Below are 20,024 nucleotides of genomic sequence, written 5' to 3'. Positions count from 1 at the left end.
TGTGTAGCCATTTTAACCACTGAAAATGAAATGCAGGCCAGTAGTTCAGATACATTTTTCTCATTAGGGAGAGGTGTATAAATGCCTCATGATGTCCTTTCCTGTTTAATATAGACCACTACCTCATCACCATAGCTCACAATACTTTAGCTTGCAGCACTGTATAAGCACTGGCTCTTGTGCCTATGCTAGCTTAATGAAAGAATTATTTCCTTAGCTGCATTTTATCCCCCATTCCTATTTAAACATTTCCATTGTCTTAGGTCTAGGTTTATATACCCCAAAAAATAAGTTTTCTGTTCACTTTATTGTTGTTGACAGGTACAGGGAGTTTATTTTTTAATCTTACTTATTAAACTCCCCATAATTCTGAAAATTTATAGTTGATCACCTCTTTATTCTTCCTGCAAGGAAGAATGGTGGCCCAGTTTCTCTGGTCTCGCCTAATAACCAAAACACCTCACCTCTGTCCTTTATACGTTTTAATAAAAATGCTAGAGCCAACTTGATTTATGTTTACAACTCAATCAGCTCAACATACTTTAAAAAAAATTCATGGATCTCAATCTGAAGTCTCTGCTTCACTATTCCTGTAATGGCTCCTGTTGTTCTTATTCTTCTTATTTAGTATTGCCCCACACATCCCTAGTTAAATTCCAATGGACATTGTTTTTATTTTTTTAATTTAATAATAATATACCTAAGCCTTCCTGGGTTGGTACTATGTGATATGGTGTTGTGGGTCTCAACATTTTACATTCATCTTCAATATTGATTACTATGGTCAATTATTAACACACCAGCCTTGAACTGTAAGAGAAGTAACCTGCATCTATATATCACATCAAGTCTTTACTGCCATTGAACATCTTAAGTTAGTGCAGTAAGGTAGGAAACATCTAGTAGTTCATACACACTATGGTTTATGCTCTCCCATTAAGACTATCTGTCAGAAACCTTGATGATCTGAAAATTAAGTAATCTTGGGTTGCTGTGTTTTTTGCAACACACATAAAAGTTGCTGGTGAACGCAGCAGGCCAGGCAGCATCTCTAGGAAGAGGTACAGTTGACGTTTTGGGCCGAGACCCTTCCAGTATTTGTTTTTTTTTTAGTTTTAAGTCCTCCTGCACGAGAGCCAAGAGCAATTCCTTTTAAGTTTTTCTACTCTGTAGCTGGACAAACGCGCACCAAGTATATCGTTTCCTCTTTGCTTGCTTTCTGTGCGTGTCCTGCGCTTGCCCAGTCGAGGAGATTCGCCCAAATATCCGTGTTAGTGTAAACAGAGATATATTGAAAAATGCTTAGTGTGGACGCTTATCGTTTTTACTCGAAACCGGCGTTTTCAAAATTATCCGGTGTAGCGTAGACATAGCCTAAGTAGCCTACTTCCGTCAAGGATCTAGACAGTCACTTTGTTGCTCATTGTTTAACTTGGCTCCAGAAAGGTGTCAAAAAAGAAAGGATGGGGGGAGGGGGAAAAGAGAACACAAGCCAGTGAAAGTAAAGAGGCTCAAACAATAAAGCATGTGTTGAGGAGGTTTCAAAATTTAAGCTAGATTTCTGATTTAAATATTTTAATATTTGTTGCTGCATATTAAATTGAATGACTACAGTCCCATTCCCCAAAACACACAAGATCATCCCTTCCTTCCCTCTGCACCCTCAGTTTGAATTGTATGACTCTTCCTCATTTGGACCAAACTATCACATACCAATTTATTTCTCCAGGCTTTGCCCTTACCCTCTGTCCTGCCCCAGTCTATCAGACATGTGATCTACATCACACCCTATCATTCCCTCACCGTCTCTTTCACCCAGCTCCCAGGTGCAATCTTCCTGCCCCACAGATCTACTTGCCAGAAAGCAGTTAGAACAATTAAACCTGATTGTGGACTTTGAAATTATGTCCCACTATTATATTCAGTTTTTCTCTGAAAATACCTGAACCAGAAATGGAAAAGAAAAATGGTTTGAAGGTAATTTATAATTTTATCAGTGATTATGAGACGATACTTTCATGCAATCAAGAAAAATTAAGGAGTCAAAAGAAATCCAATAGTCTTGGACATAAATAATCAGTTCATTGGCATCTGGAAGATAAGATTCAGGTCAACATTTCAGGTGTGTGTGGCATATTGTTTAGAGGGTAAAGGAATGGAAACAATTTGTTCCTATTTGATTGTGTTCCCATCATAGCAATCTACAGGGAGATTCTGATTATGATATGGTAGTACCGCAAACCAGAACATGACTGCGGCTCACACCAGGAATTGTTTTGTGCTTGCATTGAGAAATGATTTATGGCAGAAAATTTAGTACAGTGATCTGATTTAGAGCTAGTGGGGTTGCTGCCTCACTGCAACAGCGACCTTTGTTCAATTCTGATCTGTAGGGGTTTGCACGCTCTCTCTGTGACCACATGGGTTTCCTCCAGGTGCTCGAGTTTCCTCCCACATCCCAAAGATGTGCTGGTTAGTAGGTTAATTGGCTGCTATAAATCGCCCCTAATATGTGGGCAAGAGTTGAAAAAATGTGGGAAGAATGAAAACAAAACCGGATTATTGTAGGATTAGTGCATGGAGGACATGGACTGACATGTCAGAATGGGAATGGGAAGTAGAATTGAAATGGGTGGCCGAGCACCTTCATTCCCTTTGCTGCAAAAAGTGGGATCTCCTGGTGGCCACCCATTTTAATTTTATTTCCCATTCCAATTCCGACATGGCAGTCCATGGCTTCCTCTACTTCTTTGAGGCCACACTCTGGTTGGAGGTCCAACACCTTATATTCCATCTGGGTAGCCTCCAACCTGACGGCATGAACATTGACTACTCGAACTTCTGATAATTGTACCCCCTCCCTTCACCGTTCCCCATTCCTGTTTTCTTCTCACCTTATATCCTTACCCTCCCACCTTCTCCCTCTGGTGCTCCGCCCCTTTCCTTCCTTCCACGGTCTTTTGTCCTCTCCTATCCGATTTCTTCTCCCCCCCCCCCACACCTTCTCCAGCGCTTTATCTCTTTCACTAGGCAACTTTCCAACTCTTTATCCCCCTCCCCTTCTCCTGGTTTCAGCCATCACCTGCCACCTTGTACTACTTCCTCTCCTCCCCTCCCAGCCCCACTTGTGAACTCTGACCTCTCCCCTTCCTTTCCAGTTCTGATGAAGGGTCTCAGCTCAAAGTCAATCGTTTGCTCTTTTCCATAGATACAGCCTGGCCTGCTGAGTTCCTCCAGCATTTTGTGTGTATTACTTTGCAAGTGGCTGACAAATAATCTAGGCCACCAATATCCTTTATTAGTGACTGTGCATACAAATTAATGAATAATGGTGATAGAGTGTTAGCCTTTATAACTAGAGGATTAGTAAATAAAGTACAGGAGCCTCACAACCTGCACATCACTATACCTATCTCTAACTGGTTCCCCACTTCCTTTCCTTTATTCTGCGTTCCACTGTCTTCAGTCAGATTGCATCTTCTTCAGCCCTTTATTATATCTGAGCTTCTCACATCCTTCCCATTCCACCCCCACTCCACCTATCTACCAAACCCTCTCAACAGAATTCCGGTAATTGTACCCCCTCCCCTGCCTGTGCATGCTCCTCACTCTCCCCCCTCTCCCTACCACTTCATCCATGCTTCTATCCTCTTTCTTTCGGTCCTGATGGAGGGTGTCAGCCCAAAACACTGACAACTCATTTCCCTCCATTAATGCTGCCTAACTTCCTGAGTTCCTCCAGCATTTGTGAGTTGCTGCATGAGGTTTTGTTACCATTTTGTAAAGTCCTAAGTACATCTGGAATATTGTGTATGGTTCTAAAAGGATTAATTGGCCTTGGAAAAAGGACATTGTAGATTTACAGCATGTTACCAAAGCTCCCAGGGTTAGGTTATGAACAGAAATTGCATGAGCTCAGCCTGTATTCTTTGGAATATAAGAGGATAAGTATTTGTTTGACTGCGATTTTATACTTACATTTTGAAGGGTAATAGTTTTTCAAGTCTAAAGGACATTAGACCAGAAATAGGCCATTGAGGAGCCCTATTCCAGGCATAATGGATGGAAGAATGGGTCTCTCCTCCACAGAAAGCAGTAGTTGTAAGCTGAAATAATTTTATATTTGTTTGTTGGTGAGTTGTACTTGCTAGTCATCATCCCAAGGACTAAACTAGTTCAATGAGGAAATGCAAGAACTTGAAAGCCCCCACTCATTGATTCAGAAACACTTCATCCCTCTGCCATCAGATTTCCAGTCCATGAACATTACCTCATTCATCCTTTTTGAACTTTTTATTTATTTTTGCAACTTAATTAATTTGGGGTGACTTCACTGTCCTCCTGCGGGAAACACATTGCACATTATATAAATTAGTGATAATAAATCTGATTCTGAGACGTTCCACCCTTAGGTTTCACTAGAAATGGGCAATAAATGAGCCTTCTTAATGTAACTCAGCCCTATGGCCAGATGTCTTTGTTTATAAAGAGAATACGTTAGTCAAAGAAGCAAATTGAAATGCATTTTTTAAATGAATTACTGTTTTTGCTTTGCTTCCATCTCCTCAGCTTTCCACGAAGTTTCAGTGTATCCAAAGAAGGAGCTCCCGTTCTTCATCCTGTTCACAGCCGGGCTGTGTTCATTCACTGCCATGTTGGCACTTCTCACGCACCAGTTTCCAGAACTTATGGGGGTCTTTGCTAAAGCTGTAAGTACTCCTATCTGAGCTTCCAGCTGTTTATCCTTAACGTCTTGCTTGTGAGCATACCATATTTTCTGAAGTAAGACATGGAAAACAGGCAGCTGAAATCGTATAGGAAATTTGAATCACTAAACCAGGGGTCCATGGACCCCTGCTTAATGGTATTGGCCCAAGGCATAAAGTTTGGGAACCCTTGCACTAAACTAACAGGAGATTACCGGCATCTGAAAGGGAAAAGTAAAGGTAATATTTTGACTTCTGTAATTTCTGAAAAAGAAGAGGCCGTTGCACTCTTGGTGTTGTCCCAGCTATTTATCAAAATTAAACTTAACACAAAGTATATTGATACAGCAGAATCAATGAAAAACTACAAAGACAGACAAGCAACTGATGTGCAAAAGAAGCCAGACACTGCAAATACAAAAAACACAATAATAAATACATAAGTAAATTTGGGTGGCAGGGTGGAGATGCGTCTCCACCAAAGGAGGTGTAAGGCGCTGCTTCCCTCTGCTAGCCTGCAGGTCACCCATGGGAGCAGGTAACGGATGGTTGTACAAGCAGCCGGTGCATATCATCGGTCCAGGTTATGCAACCATTGACGCCAGGCAGACAATCTCTGAAGGGTCTTGATAATGGCTGGAGTCACCGTCTTAAAAAGACACCGCCCAGAAGAAGGCAATGGCAAACCACTTCTGTAAAAAAATTTGCTAACAGCAGTCATGGTCATGGACTATGATTGCCCACGTCATAAAATGTGGCACATAATGATGATGGTAAGTAAATATGTAATACTGAGAACATGAGTTATAGAGCCATAGGTTGTGTACAGTGATCAGTTCAAGGCTGAGGTGAGATACACTAAAGTTCGCTAAGTTTCTCCTGCATTTTCATTGATTCTATTGTCTTTTTGTTCTACGGTGAATGCCTACAAGGAAAATGAATCTGAAGGTAGTATATGGTAACATATACGTACCTTGATAATAAATTTACTTTGAGCTTTAAAGTCAGGCAGTATCGATAGAGCAGAATAAATAGTCGACATTTCGACTGACCTGGACCTGATGAAGGGTCTTGGCTTGAAATGTAGACTAATTATTGTCCTCTGTAGATGCTGCATGACTTGCTGAGTTCATCCAACATTTGTGTGTGTTGCTCAAGATTCTTGAGCATTTGCAGAATCTCTTGTTTTTAACTCATGAGTTTTCACTCCACATCTTGCAAAGAATTCTGGTATTAGATTGAAAATCATTTCCTAATCTAGATGTTTCAGTTTCCATCTCCCAAGTCTCCCCATCATATTATAGAATTACCAAAAGCCACACGTGCATTGGCCCTCTGTTTTATTTCACTCTGTAAAGCACTTTACAACATGCACTGAATATTGATCAAAATTTGAGTCTCACACACAAAATGCTGGAGGAACTCAGTAAGTCATGTAGCATCCATTGAGGGGAATAACTCCCACAGATGTTGCCAGAGTTGCTGAGTTCCTCCAACACTTTGTGTGTGTTGCTCAAGATTTTCAGCGTATGCAGAATTTCTTGTGTTTACGGATTGCCAAAATATTGACTGCTTCATCCACACTAAATGTAAACTCACTGATGCCTTCTTGCTGTTTAATACTGTGAGATGTTGGCTACTGCTTTGTAATAAGCTTTGCTTTAATTTATAAAGTATGGCTCTATTGGTCACACTTCCTAGGGTCATTATCAGGTTGAATTGCTTGTTCATTACTTTAATTATTAGATTTTCCTGTAATTCCATAGACCTGGGTTCAATTCCCACTGCTGCCTGTAAGGAGTTTGTACATTCTCGTTGTGATTGCGTGGGTTTCTTCCAGGTGCTCCAATTTCCTCCTACAGTACAAAGGCAGATTAATTGGCCACTGTAAATTGTCCCGTGATTGGGCTCAGATTAAATCGGGGATTGCTGGGCAGTGTGGCTCGAAGGGCTGGAAGGGCCTTTTCTGCACTGTATCTGAATTTTTTTAAAAAATTCACTTTCTGCCTAGAATAGTCGTAAAGGGGTATCTTGCTGTATCTGTGCAGCATAGAACCAGGGTGCTACAGTCTCAGGCTAAATGGTTCAGAAATAGAAAGAAGACCCTTCAGATTTTTGGACCTTTGGAACTCTCTGTCCCAGGTGCTCTGCTATGAGTAAATTAACTAGGATTGATTGATTTCAATAAGAAAATTGAAGGGTTAGGCTGGAGAAAATGCTTTTGGGTAAGCAGTGATCTTGGGAAAGAAAGCATGTTTAAGAGGTGGTTTGGCATCTTAAAGATGGAAATATATCGGAACATGGGAATATATTGGAAAATAGGAATAAACCCTGTAACATGTATTTAATTGTCTACTACCATTCACATCTAGATATGATGTGGTTACAAAGCTGCTTTATGATTTTTTGGTTGTGAAATTACTCATTTTTGTATTTTATTCTTACAGTGGGTCAGGGTGGATTGTTTTGTGTTGCTGGGTATAGCCAGTTAACTCATATACGACTCAGTCATGGAAGTGTATACATGGGTAAGAATGTATACATGGAACTGGCATGGGCTGCCATTCTGGAGCTTGCTGAGAGTTTGATGTGGATTGTTAGCAAAGAAAAATCAATTAAGGTACTGCTTTATACATTAAAGCAGTAGCCAGCATCTCACAGTATTAACGGCAAGATACCATTGAGTTTACATTTAGTATAGATGCCAATATTTTAGCAATGTTCAGCGTATGTTGTAATATGAATCGCAGTGTGAAATAAAACAGAGGGTCAATGTATGTGTGGCTCTGGGTAATTCTCTAATAAATCTTCTGTCTTCACAAGGAGTATTAAGAGCAGGGTGGCAGCGGTGGTTAATAGCTGAGTCCTGCAATCCAGAGGGGGTGGGAGGGTGGGTGAAGAGGAAGAGAAGTTTCTAGAATGTGCTGACTCCACTAGTTAGCCAGTGTGAAACTAACCAGAGCAGTGTCGGGAGCAGGGAACCAGAATCATGTAAACTCCCACTGCCTTTTGCGAGCGTGTTTTGTGGAATGACATTACCGCACATAATGCAGCATAGAATAATTGGTTTGTCCCTGCACTCTTTAGGTCAAGGCCTTCTGTGATTAATGGGAAAACAATGGCCTCCTTTGCTCTGTGCCATTAACAGTTAAGTTCTGTTAAATATAAGTACATATTTCAGTACAAAAGAATGCTTTGGATGAAACAACTGTGATAGGGCTGGTAAGTTAGTGTACCAGCACGTGAACAGGTTTAAGTAAGGCCATCTGTTTATTTTAAGTATGAATCCCATTACAGTTGGATAATTACTGTAGTATAACCTCAGTGGCCACTTTATTAGGTACAGGACTGGAACACTGTCTCTTCTGTTGCTGAAGCCCATCCACTTGAAAGTTTGATGTGTTGTATGTTCAGAGATGCTCTTCTGCACACCACTGTTGTTAGCGTGGTCATTTGAGTTACTGTCTCCTTCCTGATAGCTTCAACACGTGAACCAGTCTGGCCATTTTCCTCTGACCTCTCTCAATAATAAGTCGTTTTTGCTCACAGAACAGCCACTCACTGGATGTGTTTTTTGTTTCTCACACCACTCTTTGTAAACTCTATAAGTGCTCAAACCACCCTGTCTGGCACCAACAGTCATTCCATGATCAGTCACTTAGATCACACTTTCTCCCCCTAACTAAACTCCTTGACCTCGTTTGCATGCTTTCAAGCATTGAGTTACTGTCATATGATTGGCTGATTAGATATTTGCATTAATAAGCAGATGTACTGGTGTACCTAATAAAGTGGCCACTGAGTGCATAATGAATTTAGTCATAAAGTCATAGAACACTGAACCAGGTCCTTCAGCCCATCTAGTCCTATCAACCTGTACTCAGTCCATAGCCCTCCGTAACCCTCCCATCTATGTACCTATCCAGGTTTCTCATCAATGTTGAAATTGAACCTGTGCTGGAAACTCATTTCACACTCTCACCACCCTCTGATTGTGGTGGCAATAGTAATGATCTTTCAAGAATCACTAGATTCGGGAATGATTCTTGGGGACTGGAAAATTGCAAATGTCACTCCACTTGCTAAGGCAGGGAGGCAGAAGAAAGCAAATTACAGACCAGTTGACCCGATTTCAGTGGACAGAAAGATATTGGAGTCTTATTAAGGATGCGGCTTCAGGGTACTTGGAGACGCATTTTAAATAGGCCAAAGTCAGCATGGTTTCCTTAAGGGGAAATTTTCCCTGACAGTTCTGTTGAATAGACAAAAGAGAGTCAGTGGATGTTATTTATTTGGATTTTCAAAAGGACCTTGACAAGGTGCCGCACATGAGGCTGCTTAACAAGATAGGAGCCTGTGGCATTACAGGAAAGATACTAGCATGGATAGAAGATTGGCTGACTGGCAGCAGGCAAAGACTTGGAATAAAGTAGGCCTTTTCTGGTTGGCTGCCTGTGACCAGTGATGTTCTGCAGGGGTCGGTGTTGGGACCGCTTCTTTTCATGTTATATGTCAGTGATTTAGATGAAGGAATTGATGGCCTTATGGCCAAGTTTGTGGACGATACGAGGATAGGTGGAAGGGCAAATAGTGTTAGGGAAGCAGTGTCTGCTGATTGCAGAAATGGGCCAAGGCATAGCAGATGGAATGTAGTGTAGGGAAATACATGATCATGCACTTTTGTAGAAAGAATAAAGGCTAGAATACAAAAGCTAGATGTAATGCTGAGGCTTTATAACGCATTGGTTAGACTGCATGGAGTATTGTGAGTAATTCCGGACCCCTTATCTAAGAAAAGATATGCTGCCATTGGAGATAGGCCAGAGAAGGTTCACCAGGATGGTACCAGGTGTGGGTTAACATATGAAGAGTGTTTGATGTCTGTGGGCCTGCACATACTGGAGTTTAGAAGAATGAGGGGGACCTAATTGAAACCTATCACATATTGAAAGGCCAAGATAGAGTGGATATGGAGAGGATGTTTCCTATAGTGGGAGAGTAGGACCAGAGGACACAGCTTCAGAATAGAGGGACATCCACTTAGAACAGAGATGAGTAAAGATTTCTTAAGCCAGAGGGTGGTGAATCTGTGGAATTTATTGCCACAGACAGCTGTGAGGACCAAGTCTATGGGTATACTTAAGGTGGAGGTTGATAGATTCTTAATAAATCAGGGTATCAAAGGTTAGAGGAAGGTAGGAGAAAGGGGTTGAGCGGGATAATAAATCAGCCAAGATGGAATAGTGGAGCAGACTCAATGGGCCAGATGACCTAATTCTTCTGCTATGCCTTATGGTCTGTAAGTGAAGAAGTTCCCTCTCATGTTGCCTCTTAAACATTTCACCTTTCAACCTTAATCCATACCCTTTAGTTGTAGTCTCACCCAACCAGTTGAAAAGCCTGCTTGCATTTACCCTATCTATACTGCTCATAATTTTGTATACCTCTGTCAAATCTCCCCTCCATCTTCTACATACCAGGGAATAAAGTCTGAACCTGTTCAACCTTTCCCTTTAACTCATGTCCTCAGGTTCTGGCAACATCCCTGCACTCTTTCAATCTCATTTCAATTGCTTTGCTTTTATAAGTCTTGTCTGTTTTCTCCATAGAAAAGTTTTCTGGCAATCCTCAATTTTATTTACATTCTTCAAGGGACAAATATTTTAGGTGTAAACACTGGTTTAATAGGATAACTGACACTGCAATTTGGATAGCTGCAGCAAAAGGTTGACATAGTCCATCTTCTGCAATTTATTGTTGCACCATCCTATGAGTTCATGGTCTGGGCACTGAATCCTCAATGAGGTTCAAGTTCAGGACGTAAGTCAATGAGTAATACTTTCAATAAAGGGTGCTCTTTGGCTGAAATTTTCATTTGTACCTTTGTCACTGCTAAACCCAATAGTTCTAACACATTCCTGCCAGAGTAGCCATTGACCAGCCGTCGTAAACTTTAACTTTATTCAAAACACTGTCTTTATGTAACATACACTAAGCCTATTTCACTCATTGCTCCTGTACACATTGACCCACATTAACCTCCCTGTTAAGTCGCATCTAGAATTTCAGATCGCTCCAAGGCTTTGCCTCCCTAGTTCTGGAACCCCTTACAACCTTCCGAAATCACTGTGCTGCCAATGTTAGCCTGGTATGCATCACTGATTTTAATTACTCTCTCTTTGGAGGCCGTGGCTTCAATGGCCAAGGCCCCATGCTCTGGAATTCCCTCCCTTAAAGCTCTCGTTCTTTTGACTCTCTTTCCGCCTTTGAGACAGTCTGCATAACATAGCTATGTGACCAAGCTTTAAGCCACAGATTTAATATTTCCTTGTCTGGCTCAATGCAGAGTGCTGTCTGATAAGGCTGCTGTGTAATGTTTTGGGTTACTTAATACGTTAATGCTACTTTATAAATTCAGCTTGTTGGTTAAGACTAAGTCTTCGAATAGCAGTTTTTCTTGGCTGAGATCAATATGCTTTCCTAACACCTAGATATCAGGCAAGGCATTATCAAGGGCCATTCCACAGAAAGTCTTACTTTTGTTGGTGTTTTAGTTACAAATTAATTTATTTCCAAACAGGGCAAACTCTTCATTTTAATCTTCTTTTCCCTAAGGTGCAATCAGACTCATTGGAATTAATGCAAACTAGTCAGACTAGCAGTGATCTGTAATTCAAAAGCACACCTGAAGCATGTTTCGCAGTTGTCACACATCAATGAAACAAAATGGCCAAGTGTAGTTAACCATTCCTGAGCAGTGAAAATCATTTCAATGTATATTTTTCACCTCTTCACAAATATTGCTGCTTATCCTCCTGAAAGCAAAAGTAACCATGTTACGCCGTAGACCCCTGCCACTATTTGTGTCCCCGTATCTTTGCATACTATTTCATGTAATCCTATCAGTGCATCTTTCAATACCTCATTCTCCCACACAATTATCTATCTTTCCCTTTGTTTAGCTGTATTTATGACCTGCCACATCCACTGCATGTTGTAGAAAGTTCCATGCTGTCACACTTTTTGAATCGAGGTTTCTCCTGATTTATTTTTAGATTTAATAGTCCCTAATTTTGGACATCTGATAAGTGCTCAGTCATCCTCTTGATTACTGTACTACCATTTGGACTCCTTAAAAGAGCATTTACTTTGAAGTACATGATCACCCTCCTGGGTGAGGCTTGATCAAAGATTGTACTTTCAAATCCTAATGCTGCTACTAAGTTGAAGCAAAGCTCTTACTGCGGGTTTCCTGTAAAAACAAGAAATGAGAGCAGGAATTGTTCATGTGGCCTGTCAAGTTTTCTCCACCATTCATTAAGATCATGGTTGATCTGTAGTTGGACTTATCTCCACCTACCTGTTCCCATAACACTTACTTCCCCTACGATGCAAAAATCTAATCATGTCCTCAATACATTTAATGAGGTGGCCTCGACACTTTCTCCAGGCAGAGAACTCTCTGGGAAGAGCAATTTCCTCTTCACCTTCATCCTAAATCTACTCCCGCAAATTTTGAGGCTATGTCCCCTAGTTCTAGTCTCACCTATTGGTGGGAACACCCTCCCTGCCTTAATCTGAAAGTTCAAGTTCACGGTAAATTCATGATCAACGTACATGGATGTCACCATCCACAAGCCCTGAGATTCACTTTCTTGATGGCCATGCTTTCTTCGTAATGGCACTTGTGTGCAGAACCCAAGACAGAGCCTCTGAAATGATAACGCTGAGGAATTTAAAGATGAGAGGTTTCTCATCTATCCTTTTCATTATCTTGTAGCGTTTTATAAGATCTCACATTCTAAAAAATTCTACTGAATATACTCCCAGGGTCTGTCCTCATAAGCTAACCCCCTCATTTCCAGGATCAACCTGGAATCAGAATCTGGTTAACTATCACTGACATACAGTGCCTTCTAAAAGTATTCAACTGTTTGTTTATATAATACAACCAGGGATTTTGATAAATTTAACTGAGAATATTTATTTGTGAATCACATGCTCCTTTTTTCACAATAGGAACCAAAAAAAAACAGGGAAAATTGTAAAGTATGAAAAACTAAAAATTCAAAACCTGAAATGTCAGCAGTTCAAAAGTATTCATCCCCCTTTGGTCAGTACTTGATTTGAATCACCTCTTGCAGGTATTACAGCCGGTAGTCTTTTTGGATAAGTTTCTACTAGCTTTGCAAAATGTGATGGAGGGAGATTTGGCTGTTCCTCCTTGCAACATTGCTCAATCTATGCCAGCTTAGTTGGGAAGCGGCAGTGAACAGCAGTCTTGGTCTTGCCAAAGACATTTGATCATGTTAAGGTTAGGATTCTGTTTGGGCCATACAAGGACGTCCATTTCTTTATTTTTATCCACTCTTGGCAGTGTGCTTTGGGTCATTGTCATGCTGAAAGATAAACCTCCTCCCCAGTTTAAGACTTGAGAATCAGAATCTGAATCGGAATCAGGTTTATCATCACCAGCATGTGACGTGAAATTTGTTAACCTAGCAGCAGCAGTTCAATGCAATACGTAATCTAGCAGAGAGAAAAAAAAACAATAAAATAAAACATGATAATAATAAACAAGTAAATCAATTATGTATATTGAATAGATTTTAAAAAGTGCAAAAACAGAAATTCTGTATATTTAAAAAAAAGAGGTAGTGTCCAAAGCTTCAATGTCCATTTAAGAATCAGGTGGCAGAGGGGAAGAAGCTGTTCCTGAATTGCTTAGTGTGTGCCTTCAGGCTTCTGTACCTCCTACCTGATGGTTACAGTGAGGAAAAAGGCATGCCCTGGGTGCTGGAGGTCCTTAATAATGAACGCTGCCTTTCTGAGACACTGCTCCCTAAAGACGTCCTGGGTAATTTGTAGGCTAGTGCCCAAGATGCAGCTGACTAGATTTACAACCTTCTGCAGCTTCTTTTGGTCCTGTGCAGTAGCCCTTCCATACCAGACAGTGATGCAACCTGTTAGAATGCTCGCCAAGGTACAACTATAGAAGATTTTGAGTGTATTTGTTGACGTGCCAAATCTCTTCGAGCTCCTAATAAAGTATAGCCGCTGTCTTGCCTTCTTTATGACTACATCAATATGTTGGGACCAGGTTAGATCCTCAGAGATCTTGACACCCAGGAACTCGAAGCTGCTCACTCTCTCCACTTCTGATCCCTCTATGAGGATTGATATGTGTTACTTTGTCTTACCCTTCCTGAAGTCCACAATCAGCTCTTTAGTCTTACTGACGTTGAGTGCCAGGTTGTTGCTGCGACACCACTCCAATAGTTGGCATATCTCACTCCTGTACGCCCTCTCGTCATCACCTGAGATTCTACCAACAATGGTTGTATCGTCAGCAAATTTATACATGGTATTTGAGCTACACCTAGCCACACAGTCGTGTATATAGAGAGTAGAGCAGTGGGCTAAGCACACACCCCTGAGGTGCGCCAGTGCTGATCGTCAGCGAGGAGGATATGTTATTACCAATCTGCACAGACTGTGGTCTTCCAGTTAGGAAGTCGAGGATCCAATTGCAGAGGAAGGTACAGAGGCCCAAGTTCTGCAACTTCTCAATCAGGATTGTGGGAATGATGGTATTAAATGCTGAGCTATAGTCGATGAACAGCATCCTGATGTAGGTGTTTATATTGTTTAGGTGGACTAAAGCCATGTGGCAGAGGCAGAGGCCAGCAGATTTTTATCCAGGATCTCTCTGTATTTAGCAGCGTTCATCTTCCCACCAATTCTGACTATATTTCTAGTCCCTGCTGCAGAAAAGCATCTCCATAACATGGACTACCAGCATACCTTACAGTCCGGATGGTGTTACCTGGCTGATGCACAGTATTAGATTTATGCCACAGGAACCACTTAGTGTTGAGGCCAAAAAGTTCCACTTTAATCTCAACCAATTATAAGACCTTCTTCCACGTCTTTACAGTATCCTTTAAGTAATGGTTTGCTAAGCCCTTATGGGCAAGGATATGCCTTTTTTTTAAGCTAGGGCTTCTTCCTTGCCACTCTTTCATAAACACTCTTTTTACGCAAGGTCTTGGAGATTATGAAGTTCATTTCCAGTTGCAGCCACCGACTCCTGCAGCTCAGTCAGAGTTACTGTTGCGTCACAGTAGCCTCTCTTACAAGTGCCATTCTTCTCTGGCAACTAAGTTTAGAGGGGCGGCCTGACCTAGGCAGTGTGGCTGTGGTTTCATTTTTTTTTTCCAATTTTGACCAAGATGTTGGAAGATTTGAAGTGAGTATTTTTTACAATGTTTTGTTATTAGGATCTCCCTAATACAACCTGAAGGGCTGAGGAAAGCAGAAACTATCTCCACTGTGCTGTGAGATTGGATTGGACATTGATCACTTCCACTTTCTTTCTGATACACCAGGAGTTCCATATGGATGTGTAACAAGAGTTTATTTAGGAGTGAGATTCAGTTACAGACCTGCCAGAGGAGGTCAAGGGGTTCCTGCTGGTTCTGGACACTAGTTTAACTCATGCTGACCATCACACATCGCCGTATGCCTCATCATGTATCTGTCTCAAATAAAGCTCTTACATGCGTTTCAGCCTAAGGAATAAAGTTGTTATTGTTTAAGAAGAATTCCAATTGAAACAAAGTTATGTTCTATGTTCAACATTAGGGGCATTTAAGAAACTCAGATCAGCACATGGATGATAGAAAAATGGGGGGCTGTACAGGAGGAAGTTTTAGATTGATCTTAGAGTCGGTTAAAAGGGCGGCACAATATTGTGGGCTGAAGGGCCTTTTACAGTGCTGTGATGTTCTCTGTTCTACTTCAGAACAATTTAAAATCATTCTCCCACCTCTTCACCTTGAAAAAATTATCTACATTTCCTTTGAAATACTTTCTTCTCTATCTTCACTTCCCACGACATAATGTTCCACTTACCAACTTGGGCTTTAAAATACACGACCTGTGCATAATGCACAACTTACTGTTCTGAAGCCCCAGTAGTTCAGCATGTAGCTCACTAAGTAACGTGCTTCGGGTTTGCTGCCATGCTCACTTCCCACTTTCTGGGGCTCTGGTTCTTGTTCTCCTACTCCACCCTTCAGGGCCTCAACTCCTGTGTTCCCTCTCCACTCCATTTCTTTCGCTCTCTTTCAGCCCACCTGATTCACTGCAAAATTTATTTGCAAGCTGTGTAACATCCAAAGGGAGAGAATTAAAACAGAGTTGAGTATTAATAACGATAACACCTAATATTCTGTGATATTCTGGCATATTCAGTTCATTTTTTTCAGATCTTAGAGTTTTAGTCCATATCTATGAGTTGTATTCCTCGGTATTCACTGCTATTTAACTTTTCTGTCATTGAACAACATTGATAAAAAACAATTATAAAAAGTGTAAATCTAAAATCCAAAAGGCTCTAGAAAGTGGATCAGGAGGACACATTATCATGAAGGTTGCCAGCTGTGACGAAGGGCCAGGCTCTTCTGGCAAAATCTAATTTTTGCTTTGAAATGCAAACCAATTTTGATAAAGAGGAGTGGGCTTTACATTCCAGTAGTGAAATAAAGTAAGCTCTTAATCAGAGCCACGAACAAAACAGAGAATGCTGGATGAACGCAGGAAGTTGGGTAGCTTCTATGGGGGAAAGTAAACTGTCAACATTTCAGACCAAGATCCTTAATCAGGATGTGTTAACTCCATAGATGCTACCTGACTTGCTGAGTTCTGCCAGCATTTTGTGTGGGCTGCTCAAGATCTTCAGCATCTACATAGTCTCTTGTGCTTCTGTAATCACTGCCTGCCTGTTTTATATATCTTTTCCATTATTTACTCAGTGTAGATTGGAGTCCATGTCCCTAAACTAAGCCCACAGAACTTAACCATGTGTTTTGGATCCGGGTTCAATATAAAAAATACTTGAGCTCAGATCTGATTAGGCCAGATTTTTATATACAAGTATATCAGGCTTTGTTGATCAACTTCATGACCACAAATTCAACATTTAATTCACACTGACACAAATGTATTTTCTAAACTATATTGATTGTTCTGTTGTATGTACTACAGTACTACAAATTACTATAAATTGCACATTCAGATGGAGATGTAACGTAAAGATTTTTACTCGTGTATGTGAAGGATGTAAGAAATGAAGTGGATTCAATTCATTTTGGAATGTGAATCAAAAGGAATTCAACAAGAATTAGTGATGAGGTGACAGAACTTGGTGTGAGTTTTGGTATCATTCAAAGTACGGATGAATTAACTCCTGGAGGTTGTGAGGAGGGAGACTAGTCAGATCATGCCATATTCTTCAGCCTTCATCAAAACTTGCACGAAACATACACTCCTTTTAACTTAATGCCAAAGCATGGTGAATATTTGAAATAAACCAAAGACTGGTGTATTTTCCTGCCACTGTTTCAGGGCACTTGAGTAACAATTTACACTGAACTTGATCTAGAGAGAAGCTACTCAAATATTCAGTCTCAGACAATTTCAATGTTAAAGTTGCAGACCACACTCTTAGTTCATTTTTCACTGCTTCTTAATTTTCCTGACTTAAACAACATTGATACAAGCCAGTTATAGAAAGTGTAAATTTGAAAATCCGAAAGGCTCCAGAAAGTGGATCAGGAGGGCACATTATCATGAAGGTTACCAGTTGTGACCAAGGGCCAAGCTTTTCTGGCAAAGTCTATTTTTTGTGTTGAAATGCAAACCAATTTTCATAATGAGGAGCTGGCTTTACATTCCAGCACATCAGTAACTCATCTCACACTCCATACTCAAACTTTCATTGCTAATGGCTAATCAGGAACAGAGGAATTTAGTGATGTTTTGAACTGACTCACAGCTGAAAAACACAAATTATTTGCTAATATTGTGAATATCCTTGTATAATTCTATAAGCTTAACTCCGTAAGAAAGATTTTTTTTCTTATTTGCAACATTTCAATCATCAAAAAAGCTTTATGATCAATAACCTGCATATGGTATCTAACCTGACCCTGGAACCTAAAAGAATCCGAATAATTTTTCTTCATTCTCAGTTCAATACTTTTATTGAGAAACCTACCATTCATCTTCCCGTCACAGCATCCGATAATCTTAAATTAAAAGGAATAATTTAAGCCTCCTGCCAAGAAGATCTTTTGTGCAAAGAATATTACACTAAGCAGATCAGCTTATAATTTCTGGTCAATTTTATAATTGTGCTATTAGAGTACAGCAAGGTTAATGCTTTTGATCTTTGTGTCCAATAGAATATTGATAGTCAGAACAAAAACGTTCCATTAGCCTTGAACTGCTTGTATCTCAGTTTATTATAGACTGACATTATTTTTATAATGGTCATGTTTGCTGCAAATTCATCCCAGAACAGTAATTATGCAGTTTTTCATTGTCATTTAACAATCTGGAGCTGATATTTTTGCAAATAAATTTGATGCTTCCCTCAGAAGTATGGAATGACATGTCTACAAGAGGTTTTGTGGTTTTATAACACTGCTTCTGTACATGAATCATACCTCTAATCTCCATTTCCTTACTGTTTAATGTCTTACAGTTCTTCAGCACACTCTTTGCACCCTTCAACTTTGTGATGGAGAAGATCGAGAGTGTCTTACCCTCCAGCTTCTGGCACCTGCTGACCCGAATCTGACAGAAATAGTTCATAATAAACAGATCCAGCTCTTCTTTTTTTCCCCTAATCCAGCAACACCACAACTACCCCCACCCTCCTGCTTCCCTCCCCCTCCACCCCACCCCCATCCCAACCCTTCTCTGTGGATCTGTCAGTTGCAACAGAACACTGGCCAGGCTGAGGCATAGGAAGGGAGAAGCCAGGGAGAAAGCTACTACTGCAAGTCGAGACACTGTTATTTTTGCCAGGTCTGGGTACGTTAACCTTTAATCAAAGAACTGAGGAGAAATTCAGTTTTTTCTCACAGAAGTGGAGAGATGGACAGAAAATCAAAAGGAGAAAAAAAAATAAAGTTAAATTTGTGCAATGTCTCTGTGTGCCTGAACCCTGTTTTTTTTTAAATCACAAAGTCATAAAGATTATAAATAAATTAGGCATTCAATCTATCTTATTTTCTTTCCAATGAATTTCTGTTGTGCCTTTACTTCGGATCTGATTGTATCTCCAATAATTCCAAGATTTTCACCTGGACAACATTCTCTGGAAGTTTATTCCAACTGTTGATCAATATTTTTACAAATAATGTTATTGATGCCAATTCTGATTTTGAGGCTGTCACTTTTTGTCTGATGTTACAATTTAATTTAACTTTCTTTGTACTACATAGTATTTGAAAGTGTGTAGGATTCGATTAATTGAAGCAAAATCAAATTGAGTTCTCTCTAGCACTTTGCCCTTTTCCTCTGGATTCCAGCACCTGCAGTCTCCAGTGTTGCTTTTTATTCATTGAAGTTACCTGGAGTTGTCGAGCAGGACCAGTTGAATATAACATCCAAAGCCAATGGACCAGGTCAAATGCCATGGACCAAACAATTGCCTTAAGTAGTCTGAAATTCTGTGATAATCAAATGAAGAATGCCTTTTCTCACTAAGGGTGTAGTAGCAGAATATTTTGTAAATTTTATAACTGTTAAGCAGATTGAATAAATTTTATGAAGGGAATAGTCTAGTTGACACATGCACTCAGTGGGCAATCATTATGTATCTCTTGAACCTAATAAAGTGGCCACTGAGTGTACGTCCATGGTGTTCTGCTGTAGTACATCTGCTTCAAGATTCAACATGTTTTGCATTCAGAAATGCTCCTCTGCATACCATTGTGGTAATGCATGTTTACTTGAGTTACTATTGCCTTCCTGTCAGCTTGAACAAGTCTGACCATTCTCCTCTGAACTTCTCTCATTAACGAGGCATCTTCACCCAAAGAACTGCTGCTCACTGGATGTTTTGGATTTTCACACCATTCCCTGTAAACTGTAGAGACTTGTGCGTGAAAATCCTAGGAGATCAGTAATTTCTGAGATAGTCAAACCACCTTGTCTGGCACCAGCAAGCATTCCATGCTCGGTCGTTTTGATCATATTTCTTCCCAGTTCAGATGTTTGGTCTGAACAATATCTGAACCTCTTGACCGTGTCTGCATGCTTTTATGCACAGAGTTGCTGCCACTTGATTGGCTGATTAGATAATTGCATTAATGTGCAGGTGTACCTTTAAAAGGTGGCCATTGAGTTCTTACAGGTTGAAAGGATGTTTTGCTGCAGTCATAGAACAAAACCCACACTTGGGTAGCAGGTATGGTTTCAACTTGTTAGGATGGAATATAATTGTGTTAGAAGCAGTTCAAGTGG

The 20,024-nt window shown here is 40.4% G+C and overlaps 1 protein-coding gene across 2 annotated transcripts in view; it reads left to right on the top strand.

Annotated features, from left to right (window-relative positions):
• Positions 1-18,775, top strand: part of LOC134355474 (suppressor of tumorigenicity 7 protein homolog) — a 142,444-nt gene extending 123,669 nt beyond the window's left edge. The window contains exons 14-15 of one of the 2 annotated variants that reach the window (XM_063065408.1): positions 4,570-4,709; positions 18,256-18,775. In XM_063065408.1, the coding sequence (XP_062921478.1) occupies positions 4,570-4,709; positions 18,256-18,351 (236 nt within the window). In that variant the 3' untranslated portion in view covers positions 18,352-18,775. The remainder of the gene's footprint in view (positions 1-4,569; positions 4,710-18,255) is intronic. The other variant, XM_063065409.1, reaches the window with a different exon arrangement.
• The last annotated feature ends 1,249 nt before the right edge of the window (positions 18,776-20,024 follow it).

This window comes from Mobula hypostoma, chromosome 13, assembly GCF_963921235.1.
Source record: "Mobula hypostoma chromosome 13, sMobHyp1.1, whole genome shotgun sequence".
NCBI lineage: Eukaryota > Metazoa > Chordata > Chondrichthyes > Myliobatiformes > Myliobatidae > Mobula > Mobula hypostoma.
The sequence above is the reverse complement of the archived record's forward strand: the minus strand, read 5'-3'. Positions and strand labels throughout refer to the sequence as shown.